The following is a 22,158-nucleotide window of genomic DNA, read 5'->3' as shown; positions in this document are numbered from 1 at the left end:
TACAATTTCGTTCTCTAGTTCCAAGTCCCATATGCAACCCATTAGGTCCTTTATTGCCACTAGCCGTATATATCCTTTGAGATTAATTCATCACGATTAATTCCAACATATATATAACGGAATACCGTCGCGAACTGTTACTAGCAGAACCTATGATATTCCCCTAGAGCAATTAAGAAGTCAGGTTGATAACCGACGTTAACCTTTCTGCATTAGGTACAGTATAATATGATCCTTCATCAACTATATCCTGTCGGTCAATTCCTTATAACCATGGAACGTGTCAAGGTTACATATAACGAAGAGTCCGGTTTTACTTGTACAGGTTGAATTCACTCTGAAAGATAAGTTAAGTGAAATGTTCATTTCTACTCTTAACTCTATCACCTTGCAAGGATTTCAGTTAATTCACCACAAGCGGCCATTTGGATATATCTCCCACTTATCCGGAGTGACGAATGCTCAATCTGACATTAACTATTCTGCAATTACTTTGTGTGATACCCAACCCTGCTCTCACACACCCCAGGCTCTCACCTGTTGGATTGTGCTCGCACAAAATCAAAGTACCAGACTCCATGATCCAGAATCACTAATTAACGAATGTTTGAGTCTGAGGATTAGTTATACCTACTAATACCAATGAGATGAACAGTTGACACATTAGATAAATCAATCCATACTGTTATCTCAAGTCGGGTCCCAATCCTAATGAACTCATGTTATACCTTTTGGCTTAAAAAGTACAGGCGCAACGTACCAACGACTCGTGAATGAAATTTTCAAGGATCTAATCAGAGATAAGGTTGAGGTATATGTCGATGACATGATCATCAATAGCGAAACCGGGGAGGAACATGCTAAAGACCTATGACTCATCTTCAATACCCTCAAGTTACACAACCTGAAGCAAAACCCGGAAAAATGCACCTTCGATGTGGAATCGGGTAAATTCCTAGGTTTCATGATTTCACAAAGAGGAATAGAAGCTAATCCCTCTAAGATCTGAACCATCATCGACATGAAACCCCCAAGAAAACTTAATGACGTCCAAAAGTTGAATGGAAAAATCAATGCTTTGGGACATTTTATATCCTGTTCGGCAAAGCGATGCCTACCTTTTTACAAAAGTCTCAAAGGGGTACAAGATTTCAAGTGGACAGAAGAATGCCAAAAATCGTTCGAAGGGTTAAAGCAATTCTTGTCAAGCCCTCCGCTTCTTAGTCTATCATTATCTGTTGAAACACTCTTCCTTTATATCAACGTAGCCGACGAGTCCATAGGGACTGTACTAGTAAGGGAGGAGGAAGGAGAGCAATTCCTCGTCTACTACGCCAGTAGGATTTTAAGGGATGTAGAAACCCACTACCCCTATTTAGATAAGATGGCCTTCACTGTAGTAATCATAGCACAGAAGCTTCGACGTTACTTTTAGAGTCACCCCATCATCTACGGACAGACTTACCATTACGTAAAGTTCTCCAATGATCGGAAACATATAATATGTCCGCAAAATGGGCCCTAAACCTTGCGGAGTTTGTAATCACGTTCGAACCGAGGAAAGCGTTCAAGGCACAGGCTCTGGCGGACTTCCTAATTGAAATACCGAGCCAAACGGGTCAAACAACTATTTCCCAGGAAATCTAGCAAGTTTCCGTAGACGACGGCTTAGGTAGTGAAGGAAAAGGGATCGACATATTTATAAGAGGTCCCAATAGGATTCTATTAAAATATGTGTTGTCCTCAGATGAGACTCTAGCAAGTGTACTAGATACAAGTAATAAAGTGATAAGTCAAGTATCGTATCCACAGGGATTGAGATCCAAAATTATATTAGAAAATCGTTGCTGAACAGTGTGTGTGTGTAAAGGTATCTTCTTAGTAGGGTTGATTGTTTGAGTTTGGTCAGTTAAGACAAAAGAGTGCTAATTCTATGAAAGATATGACAAATAGATGACAGTTTAAAAGATAGAACAGGCTAAGCACTGCTGAACAGGTAGTGTAAGGTCATACAACAACCCAACGAATTTGTGATAATACCAATGAAGTCAAAGTATCAGCTTTAATGCCCACTTAAGTCAACTTTCGTGTGTTCTTAAGTTTCTAAGATTTACTAGAACCATTAGCGTCCTAAAGGAACATTCTTTCTTGCATTAAGATCAAAGCTGCATTTCTGTTAAGAAAACCTTTGACACAACCATCTAACATGTCTGCTTCGAGGTTGCGAGATTGATAGAGATATCAGTGAAGATGCAAGCAGTGTCCTAACATTCATCTATCACATGCATAAATGCTGAAGCACAGAAATATAAACCCTCATCAACACATCATTGGTAAAATACTACATATTCATTGCAAAAGTTATAAGACTTACATCACCGGCCCTGACTGGCCGTGCCCATTCAAAATGGATTACTCACTCATATCAAGCAGTGAGTAATCAGACGTTCTTTTTACATTCAGAAACTCCATTGGAGCTCTCTTCTATCGCCTAAACAGTGACTTTTCTGTTCTGAAAAAAATATCCGATCTCCCCATTTTTCCCTTTGCTACCTCTATTTAAAGGAGAAAGACCGGGGCCAAAATTGGTACCCGAAAGTATCCTTACAAAAATACAGAAATAAGTCAACTCCAACTAAAACAAACAATCAGAAATGATTATGGATCCTTTTGACCCTTGAACACTCAAGGGTCGAAACTTCTTGTCATCATGCTACTTTAGGTAACGCCACTAAAACACCTTTCCACCTGCTGCCTCTGCCACGCCCACCTTTGTTCTGTCGCTGTTCGTCATCAGATTATCCGGCGTTTGACCGCTGGATCATAGAAAGGCTCCACTCCTCTTTGGCAGTTGCGAAACAAGCTGTTTCCAGCATGTTTGGCTTTAATCTTTACTTATTTGCAAAAAAAAACATTAATCAGCCCTTCATTCTTGCAATATAACAGAAAAACACCCCAATTCTTGTATAAATATTGTGCTAAACTTAGTCAATTTCATGCCTAACAAATACCCCCAAATTGAATCTTTGCTTGTCCTCAAGCAACCAAATGTAAGAAAAGAGAATTCAACAGAAGAAGCGTTAGGAATGAAATATTACAGAGAATGATATGGAGAAAAGACATTGTTTTGCTCAGCGGGGTAGTTGACAGATGTGAGCTATTATCTCATTGAAAAGTTAAAGCTTGTTTTAAACTGTTTGCCTTTAATCGAGAAATTCCTTAAAGCTTAAAATTTAGACTTCTACTTTCACAAGGAGCAACCAACTCGCCAGACATGCCTCACTAAGGACTGGAATAATTCACTCACTCTCGTATGACATTTATTTATCACAGGACAAAGAATGCAACTTCACTCCTTACCTCAGTTACCACACCCTTAGGGTGTGAGTTTGCCTTTTGGTCTTGAATCAATGGGTCAAAATTCTTCCAAACATAGTCCAAAGGACTTGACAAAGGTTGTAATGTTAGGCGCAGGTTCTGGTTTGACAGTGAGAAGCTATTTAAGTGTATAAATTTTGTCTTTATGCAAATTATTTAACCTACACATCTTTCAACAAATTAGCATTCCTTTCCTTACCCGATCCACACAGCCTGCTTCTTATAACAAACTATTCTTTCTATTCATAATGAACAATCATTAAAGATTTTTCCATCCAAACACATGATTCCCAGGTTCCTTTCTATCTTTTCTTTAGCATCATCTGCTCAATCGCCTTTGTTTTCCTGATTTGTGTATCTTTAAAAACAATGATTTCAAATTAAGCAGTTGGTTTTGAAGCACAAGACAGAATTCAGGGTATTTAGGAATATTAGTGAAAGGAAAGGGTTTCTTTGCGTGGTGTTTAGAAAGAATAGGTTATGGCTCAAATTGGTTATCCTATATTTGGAGTGCAACGCACATGTGGCTTTTTGTGTAGCGGAAAGGGAATCTAATTGCCTTTTTCCTCCTATGATTGTTAAAAAGAATCTCCATTTCAACAGGGCAAACCAAGGAAAATTCTCCCTAAAGATAGTGAGTGCTGGCCCACTCAGAAAAAATCAATGCATAATTTAGATGCACTTGCAGGCTCGAGTTCTCACTATTTTTGGGGAAATTTCTAATTGTGAAAGAAGATTTAAAAATTTCAAAGTTTTCGGAACTTCCAGACTCGGGGAGACATAATTCAAACAACTAAAACTAGACAAATCCATCATAAAACGCACAGTCTGTACAGTGATTCCCGTGAACACGAAACAATCGAAGAGATTTAATAAACAAGGAGACGAGACAACAAAGAAAAGATTACAAAGGATATTTACATCAAAGATTCTCAAGGGGATATTTTCTATTCACCAAATCAATTAAATTAACAACCTGAATAAGCATTTATCATGTTATGCCTGCATATATTGTGATGTGTAATTCCCCACCCCCAAATTAAAACGGAACATTGTCCTCAATGTTATCAGGATGGCAGCAAAATATAGACAATAATAGCATAATAACATAGGCAGAGTGCACAATTTGATAGAGTAAGGGTGTTAGATGTTACCAAATGCTAGGACAGCGACAAAGGTGACGAATCAGACGGGTTGGGAAAGAGAGGAGTTAACCTCTCTATCCGCAGTGGCATGAATGCCCTCCCTTTTCGAGGAAGCATCAGCATTAGCATTAGCATTAGCATTAGCATTAGCAGGTGTTTCAGGCATTTTTCTTACCGGACTCTTGACTGAAAAACCAGATGGACTTTCCTTGCTATGCTCCTCAATACAGATGGTTTTGAGCATGTCAATCGATCCCTGTTGTGACTCATATTTTTGCTCAAGGGCAAATATCATTTCTCGGTTGGCTTGGTTTTGAGCAAACAAGGCGTTGAACTTGTCACGGATGTCCTCACTCGAAAGCTTTGCACATTTCTTATAGAAATCCAGATCCTTTGGCCACTCGACTTGTTCGGAATCCGATGAGACCGACACAGTTGGTTCACTTTTCCTCTTCCGGCTTTCGACTCTCCTGGCCGCAACAAAGTCCGCCATCCAAACCCACTTTCCATTCACCAGTTTGCCAAACAACATTTTCTGCAGACTCCGGAGATCAATCTGGTCCGGGTGGTTCACAATAGTGAGACGAGAGTGGTCCTCAGGCTTAAAAACTCCTATGGATTCAGCAATTCTAGTGACAATGCTCCCGCAGCAGATGAGCGAAGAGTTCTTTTTACCAAAAGCACTGATGTACTCCCCAAACCAGTAACCTAAATTCATCCTTGGCCCGATTGCCATACTCCACAAAGCTGTAAGGTCTGCATGCGGCATAGTGGCTTGAATTTCGCGAGCAAAAATTGTTCTGGAGACCAGCTTATGCAAGTAACGAATAGAATAATAATCAATATTTGACGCCTTGGAAACGCTCCCGTCATAATGTTGCTGTCCCGAAATAGAATTCCAGAAGGCAGTAGGGTCAAAGACATCAGGGGTCTTGGTGAATGCTTCCTTGTAGCTCTCGGACTCCAGGTCATCATCATCTGAAGCGCCTAACAAACAGTTAAACATGTTGAGCGAAGGCCTCTGAGTGTGACCCATGAGCCTGAAACTGAACTTCCCTTCTTCATCAGGGTCAGTGATCTCAGCATCGTGCTTGAAAGTAGCCAGGAACTCTAATGTCAGTTCCTTATATGCCGGCTCCGTCATCTTAAAGAAGCATCCGAAATGGCCTGCTTCCATGAGCTTGCACACACGTTCAGCAAGCTTGAGCCTTTTCAGGGTGTCCCAACAAACTGTTCGTATGGGCCCGAATTCAAGTTTAGCCAGATCTTCGTAGTACTTTTGCACCTCAGCATCTTTGAACTGTGAGAGTTTTTTCACTAGCTTTTCATCCGGAACGAAAGTGACCGTGCTTGGTTCAGTCATCTTGCCTTTTGCTCTCTCCTTCTTGGTCGAGCCCTCGACTTTTACGTGCTTTCCCGAACCACGAGTTCTCATCTGTAAATCAAACTAAATAGGTGCCGCCGCAACCGTGTATGAGAAAAAGAATTCTTGGTAAAGGTGAGAGAGAATATTGCGTAAAGACTAATTAGGGTACCCAGCAGTCTGCGTCCTTTAAGTAGAAAAGAGGAGACAAATCTCTTGAACTACCGCCCTAAAGATCGTCTCCTAATCTGCCACCTGGAATAAGTTATATGGAGAGATGACCATTCCAGGCGAAAAGACGCAAGGGTGCCGTAATTATTCAATTACGGCACACCATCCACTTTTGTTTTTTTACCGAGGGGGCGTTTAGGCTGAAATTACAGCCTATGACAGTGGATTTGACGTGTCCCTTATCCTTCTGATTTGTGTGTTTATTATTTTTATTTTGAATTTATCCCCCCCCACAAACTCTTACGACCTAGCTCCACATCCCTCAAAGATTACACAAGCAAAACTTAAAACTTCACTCTTATTGACAAGGGTAGAAGTTTTATATTTTCCTTGTGAATATATCGATTTGACTTGAATGCATGGTTAAAGCAAAAATGAGACAATGTAATTGTTATCTGGTAAATGACTTAACACATGATGAGGGATAACAAAATAAAAAGGAATTGTTGGAGGGGTACTTTCCTACTGCAATTGGTGTTTGCAGCGAACACCCTGCGTCTCTGATCATTGGTGCGGAGGGTCCTGGAAGTGAACAGTGTCAATCTTCCTCTTGTGGTCATTCTCAAGATACGGTTTGAGACGCTGCCCGTTCACTTTGAAAGGAGCATCACCATTTTTGAAAACCTCCACAACTCCATGCTCGAACACCCTGTTTACTGTGAATGGTCCTGACCATCGTGACTTTAACTTTCCTGGAAAAAGTCTCAGCCTTGAATTGTACAAAAGGACGTTTTGACCTTCATGAAAGACCTTTTCCTGGATCTTTTTATCGTGCCACTGTTTGGTCTTTTCTTTGTAGTTGACAGCATTCTCGTAGGAGAACAGCCTGAATTCTTCCATGTCGCATAGTTGCAACCGTCTCTGTTCTCCAACAGCCTGTGTCTCAAAATTTAAGAATGTTAATGCCCAAAAAGCCCTGTGTTCCATTTCAACCGGCAGGTGACAAGATTTTTCGTATAACCATCTAAATGGAGACATTCCAATCGGTGTTTTATAGGCTGTCCTACATGCCCAAAGAGCATCGTCAATCTTATTTCCCCAGTCTCTCCTAGAACTGCCAACAGTTTTTTCTAAAATTCTTTTGATTTCACGATTAGAAATCTCCACCTGTCCACTTGTTTGTGGATGGTAAGGTGTGGAAATTCTGTGAGAGACCCCAAGCTTGCCCATCAGCTTCTCAAATTTGGCATTGCAAAAATGGGTTCCTTGATCACTAATGATCGCTCGTGGGACACCAAATCTGGCAAACAGCCTTTTCAGGAACTTTACAACCACACGGGCGTCATTGGTGGGACTAGCCATTGCTTCAACCCACTTGCTCACATAATCTACAGCCACTAAGATATATTTATTCCCAAAAGACGTAGGGAATGGACCCATAAAATCTATGCCCCATATATCAAAAATTTCACAAACAACTATGTTGTTGAGGGGCATGGCATTTCTAGCCGAGATATTGCCTGTTCGTTGGCACTCATTGTAAGTGCTAACGAATAGATGGGCATCTTTAAAAAGTGTTGGCCAGAAAAAACCTGATTGAAGAACCTTGGCTGCAGTTTTGCTGGCGCTATGGTGCCCTCCAGCTTCTCGGTCATGATAATGGCTTAGAACATCCTGTCCCTCCTCCTGCGATATACACCTTCGAATAATTTGGTCAGCGCACAACCTGAAAAGATAGGGGTCTTCCCAAAAATAATATTTAATTTCAGCAAAAAACTTCCTCCTCTGATTAGTGGACAGGTTGTGCGGCTTAAGCGAACTTGCTAGGTAATTAGCAATATCGGCAAACCATGGCGCAGGCTGTGCGGCGTATAGATGCTCGTCTGGAAATTTTTCCAAAATCTCTGGTTGTTCCTGGCTGCCTTGGTGAGAAATTCTTGACAAATGATCAGCCGCGACATTTTCCGTTCCCTTTTTATCCTTAATTTCGAGATCAAACTCTTGAAGCAATAATAGCCAGCGGATTAACCTAGACTAAGCATCCTTTTTCGCGAACAAGTAGCGCAACGCAGCGTGGTCTGTATGCACAACTACTTTGGATAACACCAAGTAGGGTCGAAATTTGTCGAAGGCATACACAACTGCAAGAAGCTCCTTCTCTGTAGTGGTGTAGTTCTGCTGGGCCTCGTTTAATGTCTCGCTTGCATAGTAAATTGGCCTAAACCTTTTCTCTATCGTTTGTCCAAGAACAGCTCCCACACAAGTATCGCTCGCGTCGCACATCATCTCAAAAGGTTGTTCCCAGTCGGGTCCTGCCAGTATAGGCGAGTTGATCAGCTTGCTTTTTAAGAGTTCAAACGCCTTTAAACAGCTTGCGTCAAAAGAAAATTCCGCTTCCTTATGAAGTAAGGCTGACAAGGGTAGCGCAATCTTTGAAAAATCTTTGATAAACCTGCGGTAAAACCCTGCGTGCCCCAGAAAACTTCGCACATCTTTTACATTGGCCGGAACAGCCAGCTTTTCTATTACTTCCACCTTCGCTTTGTCCACTTCCATCCCTTTTTCTGAAATTTTATGCCCGAGAACAATTCCGCCCGTAACCATGAAGCGGCATTTCTCCCAATTCAAGACCAAGTGGGTCTCCTTGCATCGCACAAGCACGGCTTCGAGGTTGTTTAGACAGCTATCAAAAAAGTTTCCATAAACAGAGAAGTCATCCATGAATATTTCTACGGTCCGCTCCACCATGTCATGAAAAATGGATATCATACATCTTTGGAAAGTGACTGGAGTGTTGCACAGTCCGAACAACATTCATCTGTAAGCATAGGTCTCATACGGACATGTGAACATTGTCTTCTCTTGATCCTCACTATGAATTGCGATCTGGTTGTATCCTGAATAACCGTCAAGAAAACAATAGAAGGCATAGCTAGCTAACCGCTCCAACATCTGATCAATGAAGGGCAAGGGGAAATGATCCTTCCTTGTGGCTTCATTGAGCTTTCTGTAATCAACACAAACTCTCCACCCTGTTATTGTTCTTGTGGGCACCAACTCGTCTTTCTCATTGAGGACTACGGTTGTTCCTCCCTTCTTTGGTACAACGTGAACAGGGCTGGTCCACACACTATCAGAGATTGGGTAAATAATGCCAGCATCAAGAAGCTTGATCACCTCTTTTCGCACAACCTCCTTCATGTGGGGATTCAATCTGCGTTGCGGCTGGACAAATGGCTTGTGTTCCTTTTCCATCAAGATTCTGTGGACACAGACTGCTGGGCTGATACCTTTTATGTCATCAATTTTCCATGCGATGGCATCCTTGTTTCTTCGCAAAACCGCCATAAGTTGCGCCTTCTTATCAGGAGTTAACTTTGAGGATATTATGACTGGACTTCCGCTGGGTGGTTCCAGGAAAGCATACTCGAGGTGTGCAGGTAACAGTTTCAATTCTGGTTTAGACACCGGCACAGTTGGTATCTCTGGTGGTTCTTGATGAGTAGGAACAGTAGGATCGAAAGGAGGTGTCGGTAGGTTGGATTCAATGGAACAACCTGTTCCTTCACATATGTTCACCTCTTCTCCCAATAAAGTCTCCAGAGTGTCCTATTCCTGCAAAGTAGAAAGACTTTGAAAATCATCTAAGAAACAGCATGTGTCATCATTATTGTTTGCACGTCTCATTGCCTCGTTCATTTTGAAAATGACTTCTTCCCCATTAATCCTCAAGAATAATTGTCCCTCTCCTACGTCTATCAATGCTCTACCCGTGGCTAAAAATGGTCTACCAAGGATAATAGGAACATGCAAGTCTTCATCAATGTCCATTATAATGAAATCAACGGGCAATATGAATTTTCCTACTTTGACTAGCACATCTTCCACTACTCCCCTAGGATAACATACTGAATGATCGGCCAACTGAATGGACATACGAGTAGGTTGGGGTTCTCCTAATCCAAGTTTAGCATATACAGAATAAGGCATCAGGTTTATGCTAGCTCCTAGGTCACATAGTGCATTTTTAATATTTAGCTTTCCAATTGAACAAGGAATAGAAAACTCCCTGGATCTTTTAGCTTTTTCGGTAGCTGTTGCTTGTTTTGGAGTATTGACGAACAATCTCTGTTGAGTTGGATCATGGAAATGTTTTCCAGCTTCTTTTTTTTCGACAGGATATCCTTGAGGAACTTTGCATATGTTGGCATCTGTGCCAGCGCTTCTATGAAAGGAATGTTGATGTGCAACTTCCTTAAAGTGTCCAACACCTTAGAATTTTGTTCTTCCAGCTTTTTGTTGATCAACCGCATTGGATATGGCACAGGTGGAACATACGGTGGTGGTCGTACAGGTTGTCTTTCCCCTTGATCCTGCTTACTGGTATAGGTTGTCTTCCTGGTTTCTTCTTCACTGGGAACAGCCTGTTCCTGCTCCCCTTCAGCTTCTTTGGACATTCCTGTGCATTCAGCATTTTCATCAGTCGATATAATGTGTTGAGTTTGCTTACCAGATCTCAGGGTAATTTCCATGACATCGCCCTTTGGATTTGGCTCTGTGTTGCTTGGCATTATTCCCTTCCCTTTTGACGTAGATGCAGCTAACTGGTGAACTTGTGTTTCCAGATTTTTAATTGATGCTTGTGTCTGTTTCATGAACTGCATCATCATTGTCTTCATATCTGGATCTACATCTTCCTTTGGTGGCACAGGTTGTTTATAATGCTACTGAGGTTGCCTTTGGTAGTGTCCTCCTTGTTGTTGTTGATATCTCGGTTGTTCCTGCTGGTTCGACTGGCCTGTCCATCCAAAATTCGGATGGTTTCTTGTGGCAGGATTATACGTGTTGGAATACGGGTTAGGTGGATTCCTCTGATTATACCCTGCGTAATCACATTCTGCATGTGCGCCCTTTCCCTGCTTAACTCCGGGACAGTTGATGCTGAAATGAAGGCCTCCACAAAAATCACAAATGTCATTGAATGGTGGTTCGTTGTGAATTGAAGACACATTTATCTTGCCCAGCTGTCTAGCAAGCTGTTCTACCTGACTTGTCAATTTTGACACGACATCTTCATTTCCCATTTTTTTTCCTTCACTTCTGGTGGAGTGCCAGTTGTAACTTGTGCTTACTACCTTCTCAATAAGGTCATACAAAGCCTGTGGCTCAAGATCTTATGGGTTACCATTGGCAATGGATTCAATCTGGATTTTGTAGATGTTTGTTACACTATTATAAAAATTCTGCACTTGCATCCACATAGGGATACCATGATTTGGTACCCTTCTCAACAGCTCTTTGTATCTTTCCCAGGCTTCTGCTAGCGACTCGTCCTCTTCTTGTACAAACCGAGACACTTCATTTCTCAGTTTTATGGCTTGTCGAGGTGGGAAATATTTCATCAGAAAAGCTCGTGCCATTTCTTCCCAACTTGTGATTGTCCCTGGCTGTAAATTTCTTAGCCAGTTTTTTGCTTTATCCCTTAGGGAAAAAGGAAACAGCTTCAGTCTGATTACGTCGTCAGAAACGCCTCTATTTGATCTGAATGTGTTGCACAACGTGATGAATTCTTGAATATGCCCATTTGGATCTTCAGATTGAAACCCATTGAATTGCACTGAGGCCTGGATCATCTGTATCATGGACCCCTTCACCTCGAACATGTTGTTCCCTTCATTGGGCAACACGATACAGGATGAATGTCCTTCTGTGGTTGGCCTTGAATAATCTCTGATTCGCATGACAGGAGGGTTGTTATTCTCCCCTTCTTCTTCTTGGTTTGGTTGAACTGTTTGTTCGGGTGGTACCCTTCCAGCCATTCTTCTCTCTCTTTGTCGTTCTCTTTATCGTGCACATCGAGCTCCCGCTCTATTTCGTCTATATGTTCTCTCTATTTCGAGATCGATAGGAAAAACAAGAGGTCCAGCTCTGCGCATAAACTGGTAAAGAACTTCTTTTTTTTTCCTGCACGCCTTAGCAAACAGATTAAAAACACCCTGTTTCGCAGAAATTTCAGATAAATTTTGTTGCTTTCAATCCCCGGCAACGACGCCAAAAACTTGTTGTCCTCAGATGAGGCTCTAGCAAGTGTACTAGATACAAGTAATAAAGTGATAAGTCAAGTATCGTCTCCATAGGGATTGAGATCCAAAATTATATTAGAAAATCGTTGCTGAACAGTGTGTGTGTGTGTAAAGGTATCTTCTTAGTAGGGTTGATTGTTTGAGTTTGGTCAGTTAAGACAAAAGAGTGCTAATTCTATGAAAGATATGACAAATAGATGACAGTTTAAAAGATAGAATAGGCTAAGCACTGCCGAACAGGTAGTGCAAGGTCATACAACAACCCAACGAATTTGTGATAATACCAATGAAGTCAAAGTATCAGCTTTAATGCCCACTTAAGTCAACTTTCGTGTGTTCTTAAGTTTCTAAGATTTACTAGAACCATTAGCGTCCTAAAGGAACATTCTTTCTTGCATTAAGATCAAAGCTGCATTTCTGTTAAGAAAACCTTTGACACAACCATCTAACATGTCTGCTTCGAGGTTGCGAGATTGATAGAGATATCAGTGAAGATGCAAGCAGTGTCCTAGCATTCATCTATCACATGCATAAATGCCGAAGCACAGAAATATAAACCCTCATCAACACATCATTGGTAAAATACTACATATTCATTGCAAAAGTTATAAGACTTACATCACCGGCCCGGACTGGCTGTGCCCATTCAAAATGGATTACTCACTCATATCAAGCAGTGAGTAATCAGACGTTCTTTTTACATTCAGAAACTCCATTGGAGCTCTCTTCTATCGCCTAAACAGTGACTTTTCTGTTCTGAAAAAAATATCCGATCTCCCCATTTTTCCCTTTGCTACCTCTATTTAAAGGAGGAAGACCGGGGCCAAAATTGGTACCCGAAAGTATCCTTACAAAAATACAGAAATAAGTCAACTCCAACTAAAACTAAACAATCAAAAATGATTATGGATCCTTTTGACCCTTGAACACTCAAGGGTCGAAACTTCTTGTCATCATGCTACTTTAGGTAACGCCACTGAAACACCTTTCCACCTGCTGCCTCTGCCACGCCCACCTCTGTTCTGTCGCTGTCCGTCATCAGATTATCCGACATTTGACCGCTGGATCATAGAAAGGCTCCACTCCTCTTTGGCAATTGCGAAACAAGCTGTTTCCAACATGTTTGGCTTTAATCTTTACTTATCTGCAAAAAAATCATTAATCAGCCCTTCATTCTTGCAATATAACAGAAAAACACCCCAATTCTTGTATAAATATTGTGCTAAACTTAGTCAATTTCATGCCTAACAATATATAGCAGCACTCACCTTCCCGGCCACTAATAATGCGACAGAATATGAAGCCCATCTAGTAAGCTGAGCAAAAAACCGTGCGTCAGCTCCGATGAACTTCGGACGAACAGCGTAAATCGCTCTATCTAGAGCACCAACCTAAGACTCAGCCCTGTCACGTTCCTTTTGGAATTTTTCACTTTGAGCTTCATACCATCTCATTCGGGCATTAGTAGCTGTTATGGCAGCCTTCATCTCTTTCGCCCGAGCTACTTAGACCACGACAAGGTCAAATTCAAAACAACTCAAATTAGCACCACAACTCATTGTCGCCTCTTCGGCAGAAGCAATCCACTTGTCTTTTTGCATAATCATATGCCAAAGGGCCACAATTTCCCCTTCACGAAGAGTGAAAAGCTCGTGAGCTTTCTTCAGATCAATTTTTGCCTGGAGACTGATGGAAATTTGATGCCTTGCCTCCAACAGCTCCACTCGATGAAAAGTGTCCTTAAGATGTTCTCCAACCTGAGCACTCAAGGACATAGCCTACACACAATAGAGAAAACAATGAAAAAAATGACTTAGCAATTAGTGCAAAACACGACACAAATGGAAAATCAACTAACCTGGGATTATCGAATATTGTTCAGCTCCATCCCTCATCACTAGCCTGGGAAAACAAATCACTTTCCAAAGAAATCCACGTTAATTGACAAAGGGATTCTACAATTTGGAGATATTCCAAACGAGGCCCGGAAGGGTACCTAGCCAACCAGAGCTGAACAAAGATAAGACAGCTTAATATGGAGGATCGGTAAATCGAAAAATAAATAAGTATATTAAAAAAACCCTTACGTTGTACAAGCTAAACTGAATGAACTGGTTCATAGTTTCTGGAGTTAAAGGGGCCTCAATAGGAACTGATAGAGGCTCTCTATGAAGCAACTTGGAAGATCCTTCCCCATATGAAGGAACATCAACAAGATAACAGAGATTGGAAAACGATACAGTAGGGGGAGGTGGAGTATTTATACCTCTTATGGCCACTCTGACCTTTTTAGCGGAGGGGGAAAAAGCATCTGAAGCACTTCTCTTGATCCCGAGTTGTGCACTTGCATCTGGTAGAGTCCCACCTTTAGGAGTTTGAGCTCTATTTTGAGAGGATTTCTTCCTCGAAAGATCCTCTTGTCCAACTTCGGAGGAGGTAACAGCTCATTCGGCATACTAAAAAACTATTTCTTCTGGCAAACTCTGGCAGAATTATCTCTATAGGATCAAAAGGCACAATGGCCAAAACTTCAGTAGCAACCTCTTCAACATCGACCCTCTCCCAGCATGCAAATTTTCATCTTCGGGTGAGGGATATGTGGCAATTTTATGGAACCACTAAGTTTATTTTTCCTCCCGAAGATAATTATCTCTAGAGCCCATATGTGGGACAATCCTCTCTATGAAGTTACATTTCTTCTCTTCCAAAGCATCCATATATTCAGTATCTCCATCCAAAGTACTGGACGTTTCGTTTTTCCCCAATGAAATGGGAGACCCTGATTCAATGGGACCACCATTAGAAATATGGACGACTACCAAAGGTTCGGAATTTAGACCGGGGGCACTAGCGACTGAGAGAGTGGCTACAATAAGGATAAAGATAGCATCAAAAGACATGTGAAAAATAGTGTAGAACAGAACATGAAGATTAAATAAAAATACCAAAATAGATGTTTCCAACGCCCCTTAAGGAGCTATTAGAGCTAGTGGAAGAGGGGGAGGAAGGAATATCCTAAGGAACTGGTCTACCCACGATACGAGTTGCTGCCTCCACCTCGGCCAAACAAGCGATGGCCTCAGCCTCCTCATCAGCATGTTTCTTGGCAGCCAATTGGCGAGCTAGAAATTTGAGCCACACAGTACTCATGTTGGAACCTACACACACGGGAATCGAAGAATCAAAACAAACTCAAAGGAAGTGTTCATTTTTACCTTTTAAGATATGCGTATAAGTGGGGATCCCTTCTAAATAAGCCCCATTTTCAAAAAAAATCAAGTAAAGACCCAGGCGACCTTTAGCTTATGGGATTCATCATCTTTTTTGTGACAAGTCTCACTACTATTGCTGGGTCGGGATTTCTCACCTCTTTCATGAGACAATCCTGCACGAGCCATGATTTAAAGCAAAAGAAGTGAAGAAAAGGAATGAGAACTTACTAAAACTTGCATAAAATAGTTGACCCCATGGAAGAGTTCGAATCCAACGGGATAAGAGCAAGAAAGCATTCAAGAAGGAAAAGGCAAGAGGGCACAATGACTGTAAAGAATAAGATAAATGAGGGAAAGGAAAACCAAAAGACTTCAAGGCAAATGAATCATCCTTGACACTAAACCAAGTGCCCTCATTAAAGAGCCGCCAAGCGTGAGATTCTAGACCCATCCCCCAACCAACACGTTAGCAAAATTATAAGGAGCTTCATGATGATTCTGAGAAAATGATGGTTTGGAGCAAAATAACAAAACAAACCTTTTGCAAACGGTTTATTTTACAAAAGAATCCTGAAAGAATGTCTAAAATACTAGGAGGTGTGTGATATCTGATATCAGGCTAAGTGATGTCACACGTGTGATGTCATCACCATCCTCATCGCGGCCCAAGCCCAAGCGTAATAAAGGCCCAAATAATGCCCTAGACGGTCTATGACCCCTTCAATAGCTTAGATATGGCCACCGCGGCCCAAGCCCAACGAATGGTAGCCCATCGCAACGCACGAGGTCCTAACCTCGGAACTTCAAGGGATCTTCTAGAATCCTACAAGACAAAGGATTCCTCTAAGGATTCAGACTCCTTAAGGGATTAAGAATCCTAGCTCCATAAGGATTTCTAAGAAGGTGACAACCTTAAACCTAATCGAACACTATAAATAGACCGGTATAGACGCAACGCAAGGTTCGGTACGTTAACTACTATCTCAAACTTGTTCATACCCTTTCTTTCAAATCCTAAACCCGAAACTGACTTAGTCATCGGAGCAGGTTTGCCGGACTTTGGCCGAATCTGACCTGCATACTGTTTTGCAGGCTCAATACATCATTGGCTTATCATCGCGATTGGGACACGTAATCAAGATCAGGTAACAAATATCCAGCTTACATCTACATTGAGTTACATGTTAGCACATTCAAAATTAGCACCATTTCAATTTATTTATTTTTTCTTAATACAAAATGATAGTAAATACTAAAGGCTTGATAAAGATTTAGTACAGACCTCTAAATTTTTTAAGACGGGCTTGGTTGAGATAACAAAATTTATGATTGAAAGATTTTGAGTAATGATGTCTAAAATTAGTTTAATTTGGCAATATTGGAGGTAAAATTACTTCATTTTAGAAATTAGAGGTAAAGTTGATGTTAGATTACCAATGTTATGAGTACTTTATATCTTATCTAGTATATAATTGTTCTTCCCATTTTGCTTGGGATATTTTGATACTTTATCAAGATTAATAAATAGCAAAAATTACAAAAATGGGTCAAATGAGAGGCCCATTTATATATTTAACCCATTTACTCAACCTACTACATATCTAGACTGTTTTTGTGTGACTTTTCCATAATACCCTAACCTTTCCACTTCCCCCTTACGCGAACGGTCTCTCCCCCCTTCTCATTGTTCACGCGAAACAGTTGGCTCCTCCATTAATGATTCCCAGACTTTTGATCTTCCTATCTTCCTTTAAATTGCACGAAATTTGCACAATTTCTCCAAATCACAATGTATTTCTCTTCTTCCCCTCTTCATCTCTTGATTCTTTATCTTCCTAATGCTAGAAAACGAAGCTATAGTTCTTCATCTTCCTATTCCTGCTCGTTACTTGGTTTCTTTCTTCTTGTTACCATCAAAGAAATGGTTATTCTACGTTGTTTCCATCGTTTTTCCCAGTTTATCATATTGTTATTATTGCTTTTAAGGGTGAAAGGCGCAAAAAATATAAGTATCTACTGTTTTCTCTGCATTTTCCATGAAATCAGTTCGCATAGTCGGTGATTTCGCGAAGATCTGCGATGAGAAAGAGCTTGAAACGTGACGATCTGCTTAGTGAATCGATTATTTCGCGAAGTCTGCGAGTAGAAAAGTTCATAATTTCACTCGCAGACTTCGCGAAAGCATTGATTCGCTAAGTAGATTGTCACGTTTCAGACCTCGCAGACTTCGCGAAAGCATCGGTTCGCTAAGTAAAATCATCCTCTTCCCTGCACATTTACATTCGCATGCTTCGCTAAGCCTCATTTCGTGAAGCCAAATCATCCTTTTTCCTGCCTAACACGATTAATTTTTTTTTGAAGGTGATTGAATACATAACATCCCTTTCTAGAAGGCGTCGTATTGGGCTGCAAAGGAGATGACTTTCCTTCCTGTATAGGGAGAAATTTCCCTCAAGATTGACACATTCACTTTGAAATGATTGGTTAGGAGAGATTGTGCCAATCTTGGTGTGCACTATGGGACACGTCCATCCCAAAAGTTCTGGACTTTCATTTCTCATCCCAAAAAGTCTGGACTTCCTGTAGAGGGAGAAATTTTCGTCCAGATTAATTAAGTTCACTTTGAAGTGATTTGTTAGGAATTTATTGTGGCAATCTTATTATAAATTTTGATAATGTTATGATTTTAATGTTGTTATTGTGGCAATCTTGTTGTAAATTTTGACAATGTTATGATTTTAATGTTAGAATCCGTTGTTGTTTGGCATTTTTTGTTATATACCACTTAGCGAATTTCGTTAAAAACACAACCAGACTTCGCATATGCTAATTAAAATCATCAACTAAACCAAACATTAGCTTCGTAGGCTTCGCATATGCTAGAATCTGCAAAGTCAGACGGGAGGGAGATAGCCGCTCCGTAAATATTAAGGCTTTGATTGGATGGAGGGGTTTGAAGGGTAATTAAAGGGACGGTAGGGAAGGGTTTGTAGAAACCCTTGTTTGGGTGATTAAAAAATATGAGGGTAAGGGTTTTGAAGGGTTGATGAAGGGATTTGAAGGGTTTAAAATGGATGAGTTTTGATAGGATTTTCAACCCACCAAATCGGTGGGTTTAGAAGGGTACAATATTTTTTGGACAAAAATAACCTCAAACAATCTAATTAATTCCATTCAGCCAGGTTATTTTCTACATCGTTCTCTCTGCTCGTGCGTTTCTATTCTCAGCTCTCTGCGCGTTTCTTCTTCAATTTTTCCAGGTAAGTTCTTCATCCTTCTGATATCTTGTGTTCCCATTGATGAATTTTTGCTGGGTAAAAGAGCTGTATGCATGAATCTGTTGTTATGGCTTTGAACTTTGACGGTTCGTTCTTCTTTTGGGTTCGTCGTTTTTCTCGATTCATTAAGATCATTACCTGTGCTTCTATGATGGATAGTAAGTCTTATTTCACAAATCACTGCTTCAGTCTCGTTTTGCTTCATATGGTTATATTCCTTTGCTGAATTCACATATCTATTTGCAAAAATCACCATGTTTATTGGCTTTTTTTTTGTTAGATTACTCTATCCTGGCCTATACTCAAATCAATATGCCTATTTTATTAAGTTTTGGAATGATTTTTGGTTGATTATTAACTAACTAATTTGATTCAGTCAATGACATTTTGCTGTTATTGTTAGTAAGTTATTTGGGGATTCTTGATAAACTATTCTGTTGTTATCATCAAATTTTCTCAAAGTCCATTCTGCTATATATACTTATCTTGTTAGTACCAATTTCTAAGTTAAGCATTTTGATCACTCCGATAGCTTATGTATATTGTTAATTGCATCTCAACCTTAATTAAATTCCTGTTTCTCATCAATATTATGTCTTTTTCAGCACCAACAGGAAGACACAAACAAAGTTATCAAGATCATCTTAGGCTTGTAGCTGGGTATGTCTTCTTCTGCTCCTACAATATTCATTTTTATTTTTTTGGGCATTGTAGATTATCATCACTTTCTGTTTAATTATATATATATAACGATCAGTTAATATATTAACGCAAACTGGTAATTACTGGTTTCAAACCAGTATAAACTGGTTATTTATATAAGCACTTTACTGGTAGTAACCAGTTTACATAATTAATTGTTCTACTTGTTTTCTTGTAGTTATTTAAAGCTCCCAATTCATATGATAATTTTGCAATATATATCATTAGTATAAGGTAATTAAAAAATGAAAGGCTGAATAATCTTGAAACTTATCAGCGTAGACTTGTAACTTGTGCTGAAATTGGTTTATGCTTTATGCATTTTTGGTTTATGCTTTATGCATTATATTTTGATTTGTGCTGAAGCGTAGACTTGTAACTTGTGCTGAAATTGGTTTATACTTTATGCATTAACTTGTAACTGAGTAATTTTGCAATATATTTGGTTTATGCTTTATGCATTTTTATGAACATCAAATTGGTTAGTTTATATTTTGATTATTTTGTACTTGTGCTGAAATAGTGATTTATTTTTTATTATAGGATGGATGACAAAGTTAAACTTGTCATATTAATGCATCATTTATATAAGTTAGCGGGAGCTCATGTTGTTTGTGTTGCTGCTTGTTGGTATATGAGACGTAGACGTCTACTTAGGAACAATATGGTTCATAGAACGTGTGAAATTAAGCTTGAATGTGAACGAGTACGAGGTGAAATATTACATCATTTGTCTTCAAACAACCTCTGTCATAATGTGATAAGAATAAGTTATATCGGGTTTACGGGGTTGTGCGATATATTAGTCAGAGAGGGTGGTCTAAGACCAACTCTACAAGCAAGCGTTGAAGAACAAGTTATAAAAACGCTTTGGTTGCTTGGACACAATGTTTCTCAACGTGAACTTGCGGTTATCTTCCGTCGGTCGTCTGAGACAGTAAGTCGACATTTTCATAATGTCGTTAATGCTATAATCGAATTGGAGGAATTTTTTTTCAAACAACCTGATGGATTACACATTCCTTCTAAGATACTCAGCTGCACCAAATTTTTTCCATACTTTAAGGTGATCCATTCCTCTTTCTTAAATTACTTAGTAGTGAATCATTGTTTTAGTATTAAGCATAAAATTCAATGTCAGGATTGTGTTGGTGCAATTGATGGAACACATGTTCGAGTGAAAGTTTCGAATATAGAAGCTCCTAGATATCGTGGAAGGAAAGACTATCCTACACAGAATGTATTGGCTGCATGCACTTTTGATTTGAAATTCACTTATGTACTAGCTGGGTGGGAAGGGACGACTTCTGATTCAAGAATAATTAAACATGCATTAACAAGAGAATTTCCTCTAAAAATTCCAGAAGGTGATTTTAAGAATAAATTCATTTTAGTTAGATTTTTTATCGTTTATAAACACTTCAATAACATAATTCATTATATGTTTAGGAAAATATTATCTTGTCGATGCTGGATTCATGTTGAGGAGTGGACTTATTACACCATATCGAGGTGAACGATATCACTTGAAAGAGTATTCAAGAAATCCACCGCGAAATGCACGTGAATTGTTTAATCTACGACATGCATCTTTGCGTAATGCAATTGAGCGGTGTTTTGGAGTACTTAAGAAACGATTTCCTATATTAGGAAGCGGAACCGAGCCAAGTTATTGTGTTAAGACACAAAATAAAATAATTCTTGCATGTTGTATTTTGCATAATTATATGATTGGTGTGGAGCCAACCGATCCAATAATTGAACAAGTGGATGAAGAACTTCTCAATCGGAACAAATTGGAAGATGAGCGTGATAATGCAAGAGAAAATAATGAAGAAACAAGACAAGGAGAGTTAATTAGAGATTCGATAGCGGCTAATATGTGGGTTGATTATGTCCGTTGAGTGTTCATTTTTTGTGTTTTTAACTTTGAAGTTCTCTTGAATATTATGTGTTATTAGTTTTGAAGTTGCCTTGAATATTATTTATGTTATTAACTTTTAAGTTATCTTTAATATTATTTGTGTTATTAAATTTGAAATCGTCTTGAATTTTGTTTGTTCAATACATATTCGATATTTGTTATCCTTTTTTGGTAGTTGGAAAAATGGCAAAAGGCAGTATTAATAAGTGGACGAATGAAATGGACGATGCTCTAATTGATGAATATGTGTACCAACAAACACAAGGAAATAGAATTGGTGGAACTTATACATCTCGTGCATTGGAAGACATTGTGAAAGTATTAAAGTATAAATTTTCTGATAAGCCTATTGATAAGGATAAAGCTCAAAACCGAATGAAAACTATCAAGAAGGCGTTCAATCGTTGCTATGATGTTTTTAAGGGCGGAATGAGCGGCTTTTCGTGGGATCCAGTTCTAGAAATGTGGGACGCCGAGCCTGAAGTTTGAGAAAAGTTGATTGAGGTAATTTACATAACATTTTGATTTGCATCGACACAATTTAAATGATGGTTTACTGCAATTGGCAGCAATGTTTGCTGCAATTTTATTGCAGCAATTTGCTGCAATTTGCAGCAGTTTGCTGCAAGGAAAGTGCAGCAAATTGCTGCCAATTGCAGCAAACTAAATTGGTTTGCTGCAATTGGCAGCAATTGCTGCAATTTCGTAGCAGCAAACTCAGTTTGCTGCAATGAAATTGCAGCAATTGCTGCCAATTGCAGCAAACCAATTTAGTTTGCTACAATTGGCAGCAAACTTTGCAATTGGTTTGTCAATTTCTCTTGCAGGAAAAAAACTTCTACATGATCTTTAAATCAGTCATTTTTCATTTATCTTTTGGAATACATTTAAAATGAAGATGG

General features: G+C 39.6%; 1 protein-coding gene across 1 annotated transcript; it reads left to right on the top strand.

Moving 5' to 3' along the window:
* The first annotated feature begins 18,625 nt into the window (after positions 1-18,625).
* Positions 18,626-21,410, top strand: LOC136226759 (uncharacterized). Its single transcript, XM_066015411.1, has 5 exons — positions 18,626-18,788; positions 19,236-19,290; positions 19,876-20,398; positions 20,474-20,699; positions 20,782-21,410. The coding sequence occupies exons 1-5, from the start codon at positions 18,680-18,682 to the stop codon at positions 21,234-21,236; spliced, it is 1,368 nt and encodes a 455-aa protein (XP_065871483.1). The 5' UTR covers positions 18,626-18,679; the 3' UTR covers positions 21,237-21,410.
* The last annotated feature ends 748 nt before the right edge of the window (positions 21,411-22,158 follow it).

Source organism: Euphorbia lathyris, chromosome 4 (genome assembly GCF_963576675.1).
Source record: "Euphorbia lathyris chromosome 4, ddEupLath1.1, whole genome shotgun sequence".
NCBI lineage: Eukaryota > Viridiplantae > Streptophyta > Magnoliopsida > Malpighiales > Euphorbiaceae > Euphorbia > Euphorbia lathyris.
This window is presented reverse-complemented; position numbering and strand designations above follow the sequence as displayed.